This window comes from Hibiscus syriacus, unplaced genomic scaffold (assembly GCF_006381635.1).
Source record: "Hibiscus syriacus cultivar Baekdansim isolate YM2019G1 unplaced genomic scaffold, ASM638163v2 tig00110462_pilon, whole genome shotgun sequence".
Taxonomy (NCBI): Eukaryota; Viridiplantae; Streptophyta; class Magnoliopsida; order Malvales; family Malvaceae; genus Hibiscus; species Hibiscus syriacus.
In genome coordinates, this window is record NW_024062747.1 from 249,688 (window position 1) to 269,289 (window position 19,602).

Sequence of the window (19,602 nt, forward strand, 5' to 3'; positions counted from 1 at the left end):
ATACATCAGGCGCCACTCACCGACTCTTTCCTTATCTGATCATTCTCCTTTTCTTCCCCTAGTCTTAATCAACACAATTTAACCAGCTATATTATTTATTTTATTACCTTCAGAAAATATATTTTATGATATTTCCAAAAGGAATATATATCCAAAGAAAAAATTACATATAATTAAAAGAACATTAATTAAAAAAATAGATTTTTCTGACTTACTAAATTTTATTAAATTCATACAAAAAGAAGAAAACTACAAAATAAAGAATTACTGCTTCAACTGACGAAAGCGTACCGCAGAGAGAAGGAAGAGAGGATTAGAGAAACAGAAGAATTTTGCAGAAGAAACAGACACGATTAGTTGGGGGTTTCCCCCATTCTTTCCTCTTCGAAAGAAGCTTCGTTTTCTTCTTCTCTTTTTTATTTCTTCGTCGTTCTATACATAGAATAAACCCCTAGAAATGTTAAAATAATAATAATAATAACTTAAAATTTCTTCGATTGCTTGGCCTTTTATTCACGGCTTTAGTCGAACCCACTCGAAACGTCCTTCCAATGGTTCGTCTTTGACAACATCGTAGTTATACCTAAAAACAGTAAACAAAAAAATTCCTTTTAGTTCTTTAATTTCCGTTTGGTTGCTAAGAAAATTCAACCACGGGAACGAAAATATAGGTCTTTTTAAAAGTGGATGTGCATGAACCTACTTTTCTGCAAAATGTTTTTGAAGTTTTTCCTCGGCAGGAGCAAAGAATTCTTCGAGTTCAACTTCGGTTGGCATTTTCTCCACCGTTGATCTACGGCTAGAGTTTGTCGCCGATGACCTCGACTTTGAATTCAGGTCTTCTGGTTCAGCTTGGAGATCACTCAACGGCGTCGTTTCTCTCATACTAGAATTCACAAAAGAGCAAAACAATTTGAGCGGGGTATACATTATTCAAAGAAAAAGAGAATTTAAAACGGAAAATGAAAAAAAAATTATCGGCGGATTTTAAAGTTCAAATTCAAGATACGTGATACGATAAGTTACAGTAATTATAAAAATAAGGTTGTTTATACATATCTATAATTATTTTAGGCGCTACCTTTCGCTGCAGCTAAAATGCGAATGCGTGGATGTTTCAACTTCAATACTCTCGTCCTGCAATTTTTTTTAAATAATTCTATAATTTAATAGCAGAAACTAAAGCTGGAAGAAAACGAAATTCATATAATCCATAAAGACTAAGCGTAATTATTAAAATATAAAATAGATAGGAAGTTTCCAAATTCACCTCCAGATCTGGCAATTCGATAATCCTTTTGTCGCTCGATCCTAAATTGCTTGAACAGCATGACACTTCATTGTCATGATCCGAGCTAGCGCTCAAACACCAATTTCCGTCGCGACGATGGTGATCTACCAAAATTCTCCGACTTCTCAACTGGATATACGAAGTAGTTGAGGTCGTTGAAGAGGTTACTTTATTATATTCAGCCTCTTCGTCTTCGTTTAATCTTCTGCGTTTCCTATGAACCCTTTCGGTTGCCTCCATGGCTCGCGTTTGAACTCCGACGTTAGCTAGCTCCATAACTGTAATTCCTACAATTGTTTTACACTTTCACCAATTCTTTCTTGTTCTTTGAGAAAGCGAGAGAGGGAATTCGTTTTTGTTTGGCTTGGAGCATCCGTTTTATGGTTTTCGTTGGCTTTTGATGATGGGGGTGGTGATGGTGTTGTTGATCATGAGAGAAGGGGGAGGGTACATTGAACGGTGAGTATTTTCTTTTGCGGTTTTAAAGGGGGTGGATTATGTGTGATGGTGGTCCATTTAACAGCGACGGGAATCTGTAACGGGAGAGTTTGACGGCGTCGTAACGGGGAGCTGTAACGGAATATGCCGAACTTCAAACGAATTAGATAATAACACGTAGGTTAACACTGGTACGGACTCAGTATAATATGATGGTAAATGTTTGCAAATGTTGGATCAAGTTCCGCTCTACAATTTTCAACGAAGATAAATATTAAATTCATATACAATTATCGAATTGAGTTTCCTATTAGTTAAATTTTGCTGTGATATAACTATATATATAGAAACAGTTTTTTTATTTTATTTTAATTATATATTTTTAAAAAATAAATACAGGGATCAACACATGATTGTATATTAGTAAGGATTGATTCATGTTTGCTTTTGAGAACTAAATTTATAAAATTTTAGAGGATGAAAGGAGATTCTCAATCAAAAATATAAATAGAATGTTTAAAATAGATAAGAATTTAATTTTTTTTACAGTGCAACCACCCCCACCCGCTATTCCTCGGTCTATCTATATGTTACGGGATAAATTTTAAAAAAATTAGAAGATGATTTATAAAATTTTAGAAGATAAAAATAAATTATTAATAAAAATATAAAAAAATTAGATATATGAAAAATCAAAATTTTTAGGGATAATACCACCCTTCCAATCCTCCCTCTATCCATCCCTTAATATATTAACTTATTGATTAAACATAATTAAATAAAGATTTTAAATTTAACTTATTGAATTAAATATTTGAATTCAAGTAAAAAATAGCATGACATTCCAATTAGGGTGCAGTATTAAGGCTAATAATTTAGAAGGAATTTGCAGCGAATGTTGCGCCGCCTTGCCCAACTTTAGTTGGCCTACGTAGAGGTAGAGGCTGGTAACGGGCGGTAGGGTCTTCCATCACTCGATCCAGGAAGTGATACCGTCGATCGCCATGGTCCGCTAACCTCTGAAGGACTGAACCTACCTACCTACCTACATAGCTGCTGGTAAAAAGTAAAAACTGCGTCGATCTTTCTCATGAACGTTCGCGGCTTAAAAAGTACATGGCACGCATAGACATGGTCCTTCAGTAAAGGGCCATCACGGCGCAACAGTTAGGTTTATTGAAATTAATTTATTGCTGAAACGTGGGAGACGAAAATATTGAATCTTGATGATACCAGTGGAGTATATTTTGCATCTCACACATGCATACATCTTTTACTACTTTAATATACTTTTTATTGAATTTTGCGTCACTAAACACTTATATTATTCAATCTCAACCTTTCATATTGTTTTTATATTTTTTTGTCCTTTAAATTTATATGTTATAGTTAATTAAACCTAATTTCTTTCAAATATATATATGTGTGTGTAGAAGTTGGTTGGGATGGAGTGTCATATTTCTAGCCTTCAAATTCTCTAGATTGGTGGAGGGTCTATTGACAGGGATTTACTAAAAATAACAAGTACAAGGCAATGATGATCTTTGGTGAATGGTTGCATTTTTTTTTATTAAATCAAATTGTATTCAGTTATATTTGAATTTGTTAATTTTTTAACAGTATGATATATTTACAGTGTAGTATTTGTTTATATTCTTTTTCAGTTATTGACAATATACATATACCATGCAAATGCAACTGTTCGAACCAATGACACTTAGAGAGTACAATAATCATTTTAATCATTAAGGTCGCTAGATAAGTTCAAAATTTGTTGATTTTTTTTTGTATAATTATAATATGTTTAAACATAGTAAAAGCAAGGGTAGTGATTCACTCATATCAGTATAAAATTAATTGAATTTACATATTGTAGACACACTCTTTTTTTTCATATATATATACATATTACATATATATTACATATATGTTATTATTTTATTAAAAAATTTTACACTTGCAGGCCCAAACACGTGGCCCAAAATCATCACACACCACGTGAATAGCCCACCACGTTGAAGAAACCCTAGTTCGCTCCTGTCCCAGCCGCCAACAATGGTGACCGTTGGATCTAGATGAGATCCAACGGTCCACAGCAAATGGTATTCAAGGGTTGCCCAGAAAACCCTAGCAAGACTCTCGCCCCAGCGCCGCAATACCCGGTCGAAGCTCCCTCGCGCAGCACGTTTCCCACATCCGGTTTTCTCGGCATCGTGACCACATAGAACACCCAAGACAAACAACCAAGTCAGAGTCATGGATTGTGACCACAAACAAACCGAGTTTTACTCGGATTAAAACTCTAAAAATAGCCTAGGTTATCACTATAAAGCCATGTAATTAGAAGCTGAAAAGAAAAAAAGGAGGAGGAACTTGGAAAGAAAGTCATACGAAATATTGATATCAAGCAGTTTCGAAGCCTTTTGTAACACTTTCGAAAAGGAAATAAGAAGAAGGTAGCATCTTTTACCTCTGTTCACTCGTCTTTCGCTGTTGCATGTTGAGTGTTGCTTGAGATTTGACTTCAAAACCACACAAATAACAAAAAAAACGTTTTGGCCGATGAACGAAGTGAGGCTTTTATCTTCGAAACCTATTTCCCAGATCTGCGTTTTTTAAGGCGATTTTCGAAGATCTACTGGGATTTTTGGGTTGTGGGAAGAGAACGGATTTTAAAGAAACCGGTTTCAGGGTGGACCATCGCCGATGAGCGGCGGCGAGGCGGTGGCCACCATTCTCAGGCCACGGTGGCCTGTTCTTGAAACTCAAGAACAAAACCAGAGAAAAGGGAGAGAAGAAGGAAGGGCTCGGCGAGAGAAGAAGAGAAATGTTTTTTAAAAAACATTTATTTACATATATACAACCCGTGAAACCAACCCTGGAACCCGACCCAATCTCCTTTAAACCGGTGCGTTTTGATGAAAAGGGGGTGAATCGCGTTTTTGTTCGCTTTCTTTCAAAACTTCCATTTTGATCCCAGAATTGAATTTGAACCCTAATTTTTCTTTTAATTTGGCCACTGGATTCGTCCTTCTTTTCAATTTAACCCCTGATTAAGATCAATTAACGTTTAGTTTTAATTTCATTTATCCATTTGCTTCTTATTATTTAATATATTACGTTTATTTTTATTATTATGGTATATTATGTATATATGTATATATTTACATTTCCTTTCCGTTTTTACCTTTTTTTTATTATTATTATTATATTATATTTTTATTATTCTGTTTTTTCTACTATTATTAATACTTTTTCCCTAATATTTGATTATTTAGTATTATTATTATTATTAAATATATTTATATGCTCCTAGTTATTTGTTTTATCTAATACATGCTATTATTTTATGTATTTTTATTTATTTATATGTGTATACATTTTGTATTTTATCTTATTATTTCTTTACTCTTTTTCTTATTATATTTATCTTCATTATTTAATTTTTCTATTATTATTATATAGTTTTCCCTCTCTCCCATATTTAGCTATTATATATATATGGAATTAATATTATTATATGTTTTTTATTAATTTTACCTTATACGCTATTATTTTACATTTTTTATATACATATGGACATTTTATTTAATTCTTATCACTTTAAATTTGTATGTTATTTTATTTCACCTTTATTATGTTTTATTTATTTATTTATTCCTTTTTATTTTATTTGCACATATTTGATTATAGTTATTTATTTTTTTTAGTTTTTTTTAGTTTTTTTATTACTATTATATATATCTTTTTTTTTTATATCTTTATTATTATTACCATCATTTTTATATTCTATATTTTCCTCATCTTATTTGTTTTCCGTTTTACCTTAGGTGTTTTATTTGCATTCCTTATCTAATATATGTCCTGATCTTTTAAGGGTACAATTTAAGCAATCTAAGGTAAGTAATTTGGATCGTCATTTTACATTTTAATTTAAATTTACAACTTTCTTAATTAAAGACAACTGGAAATTACATAGTACCGAAAGGGCAGTTCAAGGGTGCTAATCCTTCCTTAGCTGTAACCGACTCCCGAATCCGACATATCTTTGGTAAGACGCAGATCAGGTAAGATAGAAGGTATCCGATTAACCTATTTATTCGTAAATAAATAATCGGTGGCGACTCCAATCCACATTTTTCAAGTCGAAGCCCAATTCCGGGGCTCAACCGAAAGACGGTTACGACAGCTTGGCGACTCCGCTGGGGACAAGGTAAGCGAGTCAGGCTAAGGTAATTTCCAGTTGTCTTTTTAACGAAAAGGGTAAGTTTAAATTTTAAGGTAAAATTTCGATCCTTATTGCTTACTTTTGATTATATTTTTCGAGTAAATAGTTGTACTAATCGTTTTCTCAGATTTCAGCTTTCCAAACATTTTTCATCTAAGGCTCTAAACCCGAGCTCCGAACCTGTTTTAAGTGGGGGTGAAAGCGACGCCTTCGTGTGAATTTATTCACCGTATGAGCCTAGCAAGTAGCCTTCGGGATTCATATACCTTATGCCTTCGTGTGAATTTATTCTCCGTATGGGCATAAGGGAATGTGTCCTCTCGAGTTTAATTTAGTCCACACAAGCCTGTGATGGGTTTCGGACTAAGGGTCTGGTCGGTCCAAGGGGGCGCCAGCAAGGAGAACTCGAGTACCATTTTTAGAACCCAAACCGGGAGGCTTTGAATAAATAGAGCCTACCCCAAAACCACATTCCAAAACCTAGGACATTTCTTTCCTAACCTTTTTTTTATATGTTTTTTTCATTTACCATTTATTTTTATTTATTTTTATCTATTTCTATTTTACTAACGTTTTTGCCCTTGTGTTTGTTTTCTAGCATTTGCATCATTACCAGAGGCTATTGATCCCTAAAAAACGTTTGTTATACACAAAATAATTCGAATTAATGGACAAAGGTGTTGTAATACAAGAGATTGAAAACGCTGAGGCACGACTATGGTCCGAGAAGGCTCAGAAAGAGAAGGGAGACAGTCTTCAGGGAAACTATGTGTCAGAACTGGTTAGTTATGCCGCTGTCAGCCTGAAACAGAATAATGTCCAGGAGCTGCGAAACATTTGGGACAGTTGGAAAAATGACAGAAAGCAGAAGTTCAGCCAACGATATGGTGATATCGCCCTCTTGCTCCATGTCAAGACTGATGAGCCCTTACTCCGAGCATTAATTCAATTCTGGAACCCGGGATATAGTTGCTTCACTTTTAACCAAGAGGACATGGTGCCTACCATCGAAGAATACACTATACTGCTGCATTGTGAAAGCATCAAGCTTGAGCGAGCCTACATTAAACACATCAAAAGCCAGCCCTTCAAGAATGCACTGGCCAAAGTTGCAGGAGTAGATGAGAAATGGGTAATCGATCGGACTCAGCGTAGAGGCAGTGGAGAAGGAATTGAATGGATCCACATAAAACAACTAATGAAAAACCACCCTGATGAGTGGAAGACCATAGACCTTTTTGCACTGGGTCTGTACGGTTTGATTATCTTTCCGAAAGCTTTGGGGTGCATTGACGCTGCCGTGGTGGAACTATTTGAGCAACTTTCTAAACGAGTTAACCCAGCACCAGCCATCTTGGCCGAGACCTTTCGATCGCTCAACCATTGCCGAAGAACTGGCGGAGGAAGATTTACCGGGTGTATTCAGCTCCTTCAGGTCTGGATTCACAGCCATTTCTGGAAGACTAACGGGGTTGCCTACCGCCGTTTCAGCACCACCTATTCACCTCTAGGTGAATTCATCACCTTGAAATGGCATGAAGGCGCTTCGAAAGAAAAATGGATGAAGGTCTTTACGCATCTTCAGGATCAGGATATTGTCTGGAGAGCCCCTTGGCTATTTCTCAGTGACGTTCTTTTCCGATGTGGTGACTCTGACACTGTGACCTTACTTGGACTTTGGGGAGCAGTCGGGTATGCTCCGCTATTAGCACTTAGACAGTACGGAGCACGTCAGTTTGTTCCAGCAACATGCGGGTTGGCTAAGTCAGAGTTTGAGTATCACGGCGACAGCTATAAGAAGATGATCAAAGAAGCAGCCGATTCGTGGAGGAAAGTATTCCGGATGGATGTTGTAGCTGCCAGAAGCATGCTCACTCCGGATTATGTGGAGTGGCGAAGGTCAAGAAAGAATGACAACATCCCTGTGCCAGACCGTGATGACACCCGGACCATGGAAGAACACCTCATGCATGTCCCTTCTGAACTCGAGATAGCCAAGACCGAGTTTGAAGCCGTGAATAATGAGCTGAAGCAAAGAATAAAGGAACTTGAAGCTGAACGTTATCAGTGGAAGCTTGATACTGACTCTCAGAAAGATCGGGCAGAAAAATTGGAAAAAGAACAAAAAAGAGTCTGTTTTGAGCTTGAAGACTTGAGAAAGGGGTATCAAGATAAGGTCAAGGATAACTCCAAGTTGAAGGTAACCTCTGAATACTGGAAAGACGAAGCTCATAGCCTGAAAAGGAAGTTTGAGGGGCCTGATGAGAAAGCTTGGAAGGAACAGATGAAGACTGCCCAAAGACGCTTGGCAGATAGTCAATATCAGAACCAGCGCTTGAGAGTTCGGGTAGCTGACTTAGAAAGACAACATGAGAAAGATGGCAAGACAATAGCTGAGTTAGAAGCTATTTTAGATGGGTTCAAGAGGCAAGCAAACGAGCTTCAGATAGTGCCTTTCGACGGAGGATTACAATGGCGTTTCCGTTGGGAACAAGCACAGCGAAGGGTGAGGGCCCGAGACGCAACCATCCGAGATTTCCTGGATCAAGTGCAAAAAGCAGCCCGTCATCTTCACGGCCTAGCAAGGGAAGCTGGTGTGGTTCGACAAGGCATTCAACCAGTGACAGATGAAGGTAGAAGACTTGTCAACCTATTGGAAGCTATTCGGGGTCTAGAGGATTTAGTCCGAATGTACCTTTAATCTGTTTTCATGTCTCTTAAAAGATAAGACATTTTTGTCTGAACAAGGGTTATTTATAATAATGAACACTTTTCTGGATCAATGCCTCCAATTGCATACATCATGCATCGCATTTCTTGCATCTTATATTTCATGTATGTTATTTTATATTTTTTTCCATGTTTTTACATTCGTATTAACTAACAGAATATGTCTCAGACACCGAGCTTACCACCACAAGCATCAGATACACATCACCCGCACAATACTCGAGCAAAAAAGAGACAAATGGAAGCCAGAATGGAGAAGATCGAAGAGCACATGGCAAGACTTCAAAAGGAACTAGAAGATAAGATGGCTCAGAACAGTGAAAGTACTCTTGAGTCCATCAAGAAAAATCAGGAGTCCTTGGTCGACCAAATCATAGCCAAGTTGTCGGGTCTACAGCAAGCTAGTGCATCAGGGGGCAATTCTTCCGAGGGGGTGGCCATACCACCAACCCCGCAAGTAGTTCTCTCACCCGGAATATTACCCGGGGACGCATCTGCTACTAAAGGGAAAGCAGCACTACCCGGGGACTCATTCGTTACCAAAGCGAAAGTTGCACCTGCTGTGAAGATACAAACTTCTACAATCATCCCTGATGATCATCCGGATGATTATCACGTCCCAGACTTTGACGAGGAAGATAAAGCTAAAAAGATGGAAGAAAAGATAAAAATATTAGAAGATCAAATAAAGATGGTCCAGGGAGACCATGATTATTATGGAGTGGACGCAATGGAGCTAAGCCTAGTTCCAGACTTGGTGCTTCCACCAAAGTTTAAAGTTCCTAAGTTTGAGAAGTTCGACGGGAACAGTTGCCCTTCAGCCCATATTACTATGTTCTGTCGAAAGATGACAGGATATGGCGGGAATGACCAACTCCTGATCCATTGTTTTCAAGAGAGCCTGTCCGGTTCAGCTATTCGGTGGTACAACCAGCTTAGCCGAACTCATATCAAGACGTGGAAAGACTTAGCCAAGTCTTTCTTGGAGCAGTATAAGCATATCAACGATATGAGACCAGACCGGGTCATGTTACAAAGCCTAGAAAAGAAACACAATGAGAGTTTCCGACAGTACGCACAGAGATGGAGGGATTTATCTGTGCAAGTTCATCCACCCTTGGATGAAAAGGAAACAAGAAAGCTATTTGTACAGACCTTGAAGGCACCTTACTTCGGGCACTTGGTAGCAATCACGTCGGGAAGTTTTTCGGATTTAGTCATGGCCGGCGAAATGATCGAGTTGGCCATTAAACAAGGAAAGATTGAGGGAGGAGACTCCAGTAAAAAGCCTCCCATGAAAAACAAGGAGCGAGAGATCAACAATGTGAACACCTACAACGTCAACAAGGGGGTTACGATCTCAAGCTCAAATTCCACAGTAGCTGTACCATCCGGTACTTCTAGACAGAACCAGAGAGAACCAAGAAGAGAAAGGGAAAGGGAACAGTTTGACCCCATTCCCATGACGTATAAAGAATTATACCAACAGCTCTTCGACACTCATGCAGTGTCGCCTTATCCTATGAATCCAATAAATCCCCTTACCCGAAATGGTATGACGAGAGCGCTCACTGCGAATATCATGGCGGTGTGCAGGGGCATTCGATTGAAAGTTGTCTCGCATTCAAGAGACTTGTGCAACGGATGAGAAACAAGAATTGGATCACTTTCAACTCCGGAGCACCAAATGTCGCCCAGAATCCCTTGCCCAATCATCAAGAGACAGGAATCAATGTCGTTACTACCGAAGGGGGCAGGAAAGTTAAATTGAGTGTTTCAGAGGTTAAATCTCCTTTGGCTTGGGTATGGAGCCAAATGGTAAAGGCAGGATTTCTTGCACCATATTCAGATACGATAGAAAACGAAGATGGTAACCATTGTTGTTACCACAACAAAGAAGGGCATAAAGTGCAAGATTGCCCAGAGTTCAGATTGTTAGTCCAGCTCATGATGGATCGAAAGGAGTTGGAATTTTACGAAGAAATTCAAGATTCTTGGGAAGCAGATGTTTGTGCCACCGGAGAATCATCAGATAGAAAATTTGGTAGGGGTAGTCCTTTGATAATTACCCCTAAGGCAAGTATGACAGTGACAACACCAGCCAAGGTGGTAATCTCCGCACCGCGGCCTTTTCAATATAAGGACAATCGGCAAGTGCCATGGAAGTACAAATATCAGGTGAGTACTTCCGGAGGAGGTAATAGTAAAGTGGGGCAAAGACCACTGGAACCGTTCAAGGAAGATGTGCTAGTTGTCAATGAACCTATAAAGGAGGAAGAAGCTAAAGAGTTCCTCAAGATCTTGAAGCACAGCGAGTACAACATTGTAGAACAGCTCCACAACTTACCTACACGTACTTCAATGCTAGCACTATTTTTAAGCTCGGAAGCACACCGAGAAGCGTTGTTGAATGTCCTTAATCAAACGTTCGTGCCACAAGACATACCAGTCAGCAAGATGGATCGACTGGTAAACAATATTCAAGCTGATAATCTCATCTCGTTTTCAGATGATGAGATTCCATCAGGAGGAAGAGGCCGAACGAAGGCGTTACACATTACTATCTACTGTAAGGGGTACGCTTTACCAAGTGTATTAATCGATAATGGTTCAGCCTTGAACGTGATGCCTTTGATTACATTGAAGAGGCTACCAATAGATACCTCTCATATGAGAGCTTGTCAGAATGTGGTCCGAGCATTTGATGGGACCAAAAGAGAGGTAATCGGAAAGATTGAGGTACCATTGACCATCGGACCAGCCACCTATGATGTTGAGTTCCTTGTGATGGATATCATGCCGTCCTATAGCTGTCTTTTGGGAAGGCCGTGGATTCATCAAGCAGGTGCAGTACCCTCCACGTTGCACCAGAAAGTTAAATTTGTCATCGACGGGGCCTTGGTAATTATCAACGCTGAGGAAGATATCGTGGCAAGCGTGACCACGGAGGCTCCATACATCGAAGTAGACGAGGAAGCGGCAGAATGTTCGTTCCGCTCCTTGGAGTTTGTGAATGCCACATTCGTGGCAGAAGGAAAAAGAATCCCAAGACCTCGACTCTCCAAATGTACGAGGATGGAGATCAAGCAAACCCTAGGCCGAGGCGCAAGAACCGGGAGAGGTTTTGGGAAATATTTGCAAGGAATGATCAACCCTGTCCGTCCTATCCCAAAATTAGACCAATTTGGGCTCGGTTTTCAGCCCGGTTATCATGAAAAGAGAAAGGAAATTCAAAAGAACCGGGAAAAAAGGTTAGCCAGATTGACTGGAAACGAACTCCAATGGAAGCCTATGACATTCCCGCCGCTCTTCAGAACATTCAAGTCAGGTGGTTATGTGTTTGAGACCACCATGTCCGAGTTACAAACGGCTCTGGAAGATCTGAACGTTAATGCCGTGACCACAGAAGATGTTGACAACGAAGATAGATCCAGGATATGCCCTCTGCCGCATGGATTCGTACCTAGCAGTTGGTCGGTGGAAGAACTACCTGTGGTTTACAAGAATCTTTCAGAGTAATATTCGAACTATCCCTATTTGCCTATACCCGGGGTAATAGGTGATCTTTTGTAAGGGTGAATAAATGTTTTGTTTAAGTTTAATAAAGGATGCATTTTTCTTTTCCATGGCAAACAAAGTTTTCTTTTATTCATTATCTATCTCCTTCAGTATTTCATTTCCAGTTACTCTCAAAGTTAGTTCTTGACCATTCCGTGTGGAATATTATCCTCTCACACATGCACATTTTCCTTCTTTCAGGTTCCCAGATAACGATAATGGGGGCACTAATGATCCTGATCCGGAGGTGGATTTTGAATCAACCATTTGTCTTGGGGAATTTGAAGAATGCGATAATGAAGAAGAATACAACTTGCCTACCGAATTGTTGAGAATGATAGAAAAAGAAGGAAAGCAAATACTGCCACATGAGGAGGCGATCGAAATATTAAATTTGGGCACTGAGGAAGCTCGAAAGGAGGTTAAAATCGGCACAACTCTTTCGACTGAAGCAAGAAAAAACCTGATAGCCTTACTTCAGGAGTACGAAGATGTGTTTGCTTGGTCGTATCAAGACATGCCGGGACTAGACACAGATATGGTAGTTCACAAACTGCCAATCAAACCAGAATTCAAACCTGTGCAGCAAAAACTGAGAAGAATGCGACCAGAAATGCTCCTTAAGATCAAGGAAGAAGTCAAGAAGCAATTTGATGCCGGTTTTCTCCAAGTGGCCAAATACCCTGAGTGGGTGGCCAATATAGTGCCTGTGCCGAAGAAGGACGGGAAAGTACGCATGTGTGTCGATTACCGGGACCTTAATAAGGCCAGTCCCAAGGACAACTTTCCTCTGCCACACATAGACACTCTGGTGGACAATACGGCCGGGAACGCCTACTTTTCATTCATGGATGGATTTTCGGGGTACAATCAGATCAAGATGCATCCCGAAGACATGGAGAAGACCACTTTCGTCACAATGTGGGGAACTTTCTGTTACAAAGTGATGCCTTTTGGATTAAAGAATGCTGGGGCAACATATCAGAGAGCTATGGTGACCCTGTTCCACGACATGATGCATAAAGAAATCGAGGTTTATGTCGACGACATGATTGTCAAGGCACAGACCGAGAGTGAACATGTCAAGAATCTGAGGAAGCTCTTCCAGAGATTGAGAAAGTTCCAACTGAGACTAAACCCTAGCAAGTGTACATTTGGGGTAACATCTGGAAAACTACTAGGCTTTATAGTCAGCGGGAGAGGCATACAGGTCGATCCTGATAAGGTTAAAGCTATCCAGAATCTACCTCCACCACGAACCCAAAAAGAAGTCTGAGGTTTTCTGGGCAGACTAAACTACATAGCTCGGTTCATCTCTCAGTTAACCGACAAATGTGACCCTATCTTTCGTCTCCTCCGAAAGAATAGCCTTGGAGCATGGGATAAAAACTGTCAGATCGCATTTGAGAAGGTAAAAGAGTACTTGTCTCACACTCCTGTCCTGATGTCCCCTATCCCAGGAAAACCTCTGTTTTTGTATCTCTCCATATTCGAGAACTCCATGGGGTGTGTTCTGGGTCAACACGATGAGTCTGGGAAGAAGGAAAGAGCCATCTACTACTTAAGCAAAAAGTTCACCGATTGCGAGGTCCGATATCCTCCTATTGAGAAGGTTTGTTGTGCCCTGATATGGGCTACAAAAAGACTTCGACAATACATGTTGTATCACACCACTTGGCTGATTTCCAAGTTAGACCCACTAAAATACATGATGGGTGTACCTGCTCTATCCGGAAGGTTAGCCCGATGGCAGATTCTTTTGTCTGAATTTGACATCAAATACGTGAGCCAAAAAGCGGTAAAAGGCAGCGCCATATCCGATTTTTTGGCAAGCAGAACTGATGAGAGCTATGAGCCGCTGGACTTTGATTTCCCAGACGAGGACTTAATGGCCATATCTTTAGAGGAAGCAAGCATTTCAACAGACGGTTCCTGGAGAATGCACTTCGATGGGGCATCAAATGCACTAGGACATGGCATCGGGGCAATTCTAGTCTCCCCAGAAGGGAGTCACTACCCATTTACGAGCAGACTGAACTTTGATTGTACCAATAACATGGCAGAATACGAAGCCTGTGTCTTGGGAATTCGGGCTGCACTGGGGCAAAATATAAAGACTTTACGGGTGTATGGAGACTCAGCCTTAGTAGTCTATCAGCTCCGAGGAGAGTGGGAAACCAAGGATATAAAGCTGTTGGAGTACCGAAAACTAGTGTTGGATCTGCTCGAAGAGTTCGACGAAGTCACCTTCCACTACGTGCCTAGAGAAGAAAATCAAATGGCTGACGCTCTAGCTACCTTGGCAGCCACATTCAAGGCTGGCGGGGAGTCTGAAATGATGCCAATTAACATGCAGTCGTATGAGTACCCAGCTCATTGTTACCAAATTGAAGAAGTGAAAGACACTAAGCCTTGGTACTACGACATTCTGCAGTATATCAAGCATCGGAGTTATCCAGAAAAAACCACTGAAATCGAGAAGAGAACCCTTAGAAGGTTGGCAGCTGGATATGTCCTTGACAGAGAGGTTTTATACAAGAAAAGCCATAACCAAGTTCTGTTAAGGTGCGTCGATGCTGAAGAGGCAAAAATGATAGTGGAAGAAGTACATGATGGGGTTTGTGGAGCACATGCAAATGGGCATATGATGTCAAGACAAATAATGAGATGCGGATATTTTTGGTCCACACTGGAAAGTGATTGCATCAACTATGCTAGGAGATGTCATAAATGTCAGATTTATGGAGACAAGATAAATGTTCCACCCCATCCGCTTCATGTAATGACGTCACCATGGCCTTTCTCTGTGTGGGGCATGGACGTTATCGGGGAAATCCATCCGAAGGCTTCGAATGGTCACCGTTTCATTCTCGTAGCAATTGATTATTTCACGAAATGGGTAGAGGCTGCGTCATACGCCAGTGTCACTCAATCCACTATTTGCAAGTTTCTGAAGAAAGAAATTATATGTCGGTATGGTCTACCTGAAAGGATTATCACCGATAACGCAACAAACTTGAACAACAAGATGATGAGTGCTGCTTGCGAACAGTTCAACATAAAACATCACAATTCCACTGCTTACAGACCAAAGATGAACGGAGCAGTAGAAGCAGCAAACAAAAATATTAAGAAGATAGTGGAGAAAACAACTGAAACCTACAAAGACTGGCATGAGAAGTTGCCTTTTGCTTTGTTCGCTTATCGAACCTCGGTACGTACATCGACTGGGGCAACTCCATTTTCACTAGCCTATGGAATGGAAGCAGTGCTACCCATTGAAGTCGAGATTTCGTCTCTCAGGGTCTTGTCAGAAGTCAAACTAGATGATGCAGAGTGGGCACAATCCAGATATGATCAGCTTAATATGATAGATGAAAAAAGACTGAAAGCCATTCATCATGGTCAAATCTATCAGAAACGAATGATCCGAGCACATGACAAAAAGGTGCGCCCGAGAATATTCCGTGAAGGGGATCTAGTGCTAAAAAGAATTTGGCCAGTCCAGAAAGATTTCCGAGGAAAATGGACGCCAAATTGGGAAGGACCTTATGTCGTAAAGAAGGCTTTCTCCGGAGGAGCCCTTATCCTGGATGAAATGGACGGACCTGAGTTGCCACATCCCATTAACTTGGACGCAGTCAAGAAATACTTCGCTTAGGATGAAAATCCGAGAGGGCGTCATAAGTTGAAAAAAAAAAAACGTTTAGGGTGAAAACCCGAAAGGGTACCCTAAATTGAAAAAAGAAAAAAGAGGAAAAAAGAAGAGGAAATAAGGTGGGTTCAAGATGAAAACCCGCAAAGGGCGTCTTGCAACTAAGGATGGGTCCAAGTTGAAAACCCGGAAAGGGCAATTTGGATATCAACGGTGGAAACATCCCGGCACATGAATCTTCTACGAACCCAACAAATCGGAGAAATGTTGCACCCTCCCAAACGTTGTCGCATTTTCAAAGATCCTTTGGCAAAGGCTGCACTCAAAGTCACCAAACGGCTTTTCAACTCAGAAGTGCCCACGTTATCGAGATCTAAGACATTCATTTACACATCATTGTGTATTCGTTTTCTAGAATGTTTGCCATGTATTATTTGTTCTTCTCCTCCCTAATGAATAAAGACCATCTTTCCTCCAATTCCTTTTGAGCATCTTGAATTAGATTTAAACCTAATGGTTTATTTATTTTTATGAAAGATAATCGCATATTACTGTACAAAGATTCATTGAAAAGTACAGGTACCCAGAAGCCGATCAAGGCTCATGCACATGCTTGAGATAGTTGAGGAGCATCTTCAAAAAAAAAAAATCATCAAACATTTGAAGAATTCAAGATCAGAGATCGGAACTTCAAGCTCAAGAGTCAACAACGACAGTCCACCGGAGATCGAGATTACTCTCCAGAGCCCCAAGATAACATATGTTGCATATGCATTTTAGGCACACCTAAGAGCATTGCATCCATAGCATCACATATATGCATAACTTTTTCAGGTTTTAGCTAGAGCAATTTCAACTTCACAACGAAGGATATTGGACTCCAGACAACGCAAGTTCAACTTCACGACGAAGGGACCGCTGGTTGTCAACAAACATTTCTCAAATTCAGAGCCAATTTCAACTTCACAACGAAGGATATTGGACTCCAGACAACGCAAGTTCAACTTCACGACGAAGGGACCGCTGGTTGTCAACAAACATTTCTCAAATTCAGAGCCAATTTCAACTTCACAACGAATGATATTGGACTCCAGACAACGCAAGTTCAACTTCACGACGAAGGGACCGCTGGTTGTCACCAAACATTTCTCCAATTCAGAGCCAATTTCAACTTCACAACGAAGGATATTGGACTCCAGACAACGCAAGTTCAACTTCACGATGAAGGGACCGCTGGTTGTCACCAAACATCTCTCCAATTCAGAGCCAATTTCAACTTCACAACGAAGGATATTGGACTCCAGACAACGCAAGTTCAGCTTCACGACGAAGGGACCGCTGGTTGTCACCAAACATTTCTCCAATTCAGAGCCAATTTCAACTTCACAACGAAGGATATTGGACTCCAGACAACGCAAGTTCAACTTCACGACGAAGGGACCGCTGTTTGTCACCAAACATCTCTCCAATTCAGAGCCAATTTCAACTTCACAATGAAGGATATTGGACTCCAGACAACGCAAGTTCAACTTCACGACGAAGGGACCGCTGGTTGTCACCAAACATTTCTCTAATTCAGAGCCAATTTCAACTTCACAACGAAGGATATTGGACTCCAGACAACGCAAGTTCAACTTCACGACGAAGGGACCGCTGGTTGTCAACAAACATTTCTCAAATTCAGAGCCAATTTCAACTTCACAATGAAGGATATTGGACTCCAGACAACGCAAGTTCGACTTCACTGCGAAGGGTATCATACCCTAACAGATCGACCCAGCTTCATGACGATTGGGTCATCTGTAACACCACAACCCCAAAGTCTTCAGGTCAAATTTCACCTTCACGACGAAGTATCTTGAACCAGACAGACGATTCTGAGGCCACTCGTCAAGAGCGCTGAGTTCGATTTCAAACTTCATGACGAAGGATCTCGTGCTCAAAGCGCCCTAGTGCCGACTCAACCTCGCGCGATAAAGGAGTCATTTTGTGATTCCATCCAAATCAACATATCAGTCATGATTTCAACTTTACAGCGAAGGATATCCGATAAGAATTGACCCCTACATGATTGGTGTTAAATCTGGATACGTGCATGTTAAGTGTGTCTTTCAATCTTTGCCCTATCCCCGTTACACGGCTATGGGCAAAGAGGGGCAGCTGTAGACACACTCTTTTTTTCATATATATATATATACATATTACATATATATTACATATATGTTATTATTTTATTAAAAATTTTTACACTTGCAGGCCCAAACACGTGGCCCAAAATCATCACACACCACGTGAATAGCCCACCACGTTGAAGAAACCCTAGTTCGCTCCTGTCCCAGCCGCCAACAATGGTGACCGTTGGATCTAGATGAGATCCAACGGTCCACAGCAAATGGTATTCAAGGGTTGCCCAGAAAACCCTAGCAAGACTCTCGCCCCAGCGCCGCAATACCCGGTCGAAGCTCCCTCGCGCAGCACGTTTCCCACATCCGGTTTTCTCGGCATCGTGACCACATAGAACACCCAAGACAAACAACCAAGTCAGAGTCATGGATTGTGACCACAAACAAACCGAGTTTTACTCGGATTAAAACTCTAAAAATAGCATAGGTTATCACTATAAAGCCATGTAATTAGAAGCTGAAAAGAAAAAAAAGGAGGAGGAACTTGGAAAGAAAGTCATACGAAATATTGATATCAAGCAGTTTCGAAGCCTTTTGTAACACTTTCGAAAAGGAAATAAGAAGAAGGTAGCATCTTTTACCTCTGTTCACTCGTCTTTCGCTGTTGCATGTTGAGTGTTGCTTGAGATTTGACTTCAAAACCACACAAATAACAAAAAAAACGTTTTGGCCGATGAACGAAGTGAGGCTTTTATCTTCGAAACCTATTTCCCAGATCTGCGTTTTTTAAGGCGATTTTCGAAGATCTACTGGGATTTTTGGGTTGTGGGAAGAGAACGGGTTTTAAAGAAACCGGTTTCAGGGTGGACCATCGCCGATGAGCGGCGGCGAGGCGGTGGCCACCATTCTCAGGCCACGGTGGCCTGTTCTTGAAACTCAAGAACAAAACCAGAGAAAAGGGAGAGAAGAAGGAAGGGCTCGGCGAGAGAAGAAGAGAAATGTTTTTTAAAAAACATTTATTTACATATATACAACCCGTGAAACCAACCCTGGAACCCGACCCAATCTCCTTTAAACCGGTGCGTTTTGATGAAAAGGGGGTGAATCGCGTTTTTGTTCGCTTTCTTTCAAAACTTCCATTTTGATCCCAGAATTGAATTTGAACCCTGATTTTTCTTTTAATTTGGCCACTGGATTCGTCCTTCTTTTCAATTTAACCCCTGATTAAGATCAATTAACGTTTTAGTTTTTAATTTCATTTATCCATTTGCTTCTTATTATTTAATATATTACGTTTATTTTTTATTATTATGGTATATTATGTATATATGTATATATTTACATTTCCTTTCCGTTTTTACCTTTTTTTATTATTATTATTATATTATATTTTTATTATTCTGTTTTTTCTACTATTATTAATACTTTTTCCCTAATATTTGATTATTTAGTATTATTATTATTATTAAATATATTTATATGCTCCTAGTTATTTGTTTTATCTAATACATGCTATTATTTTATGTATTTTTATTTATTTATATGTGTATACATTTTGTATTTTATCTTATTATTTCTT

General features: G+C 40.0%; 1 protein-coding gene across 2 annotated transcripts; it reads right to left on the reverse strand.

The window, feature by feature from the left end:
- Nucleotides 1–286: 286 nt before the first annotated feature.
- On the reverse strand, nucleotides 287–1,743 carry LOC120126750 (cyclin-dependent kinase inhibitor 7-like). Of its 2 annotated transcripts, none has more exons than XM_039144845.1 (4): nucleotides 1,274–1,743; nucleotides 1,082–1,149; nucleotides 704–886; nucleotides 287–583 (listed from the first exon to the last, which is right to left on the reverse strand). In XM_039144845.1, exons 1-4 carry the CDS (start codon nucleotides 1,565–1,567, stop codon nucleotides 514–516), a joined length of 615 nt encoding a protein of 204 aa, XP_039000776.1. In that variant the 5' UTR covers nucleotides 1,568–1,743; the 3' UTR covers nucleotides 287–513. The 2 variants fall into 2 exon arrangements, with proteins under 2 accessions (XP_039000776.1, XP_039000777.1); XM_039144846.1 differs by having other exon boundaries at nucleotides 1,082–1,137; nucleotides 1,271–1,742.
- Between the last annotated feature and the right edge of the window lie 17,859 nt (nucleotides 1,744–19,602).

Bases quoted from the DNA above. Each gene is read 5' to 3' on its own strand.
- LOC120126750 (XM_039144845.1), bottom strand. From the start codon at position 1,567: ATGGAGCTAGCTAACGTCGGAGTTCAAACGCGAGCCATGGAGGCAACC. The intron at 1,150-1,273 runs GAGGTGAATTTG...AGAATTATTTAA, and splicing joins TTATCGAATTGCCAGATCTG to AAAAAATTGCAGGACGAGAG. The intron at 584-703 runs GTAGGTTCATGC...TACTGTTTTTAG, and splicing joins CAAAAACATTTTGCAGAAAA to GTATAACTACGATGTTGTCA.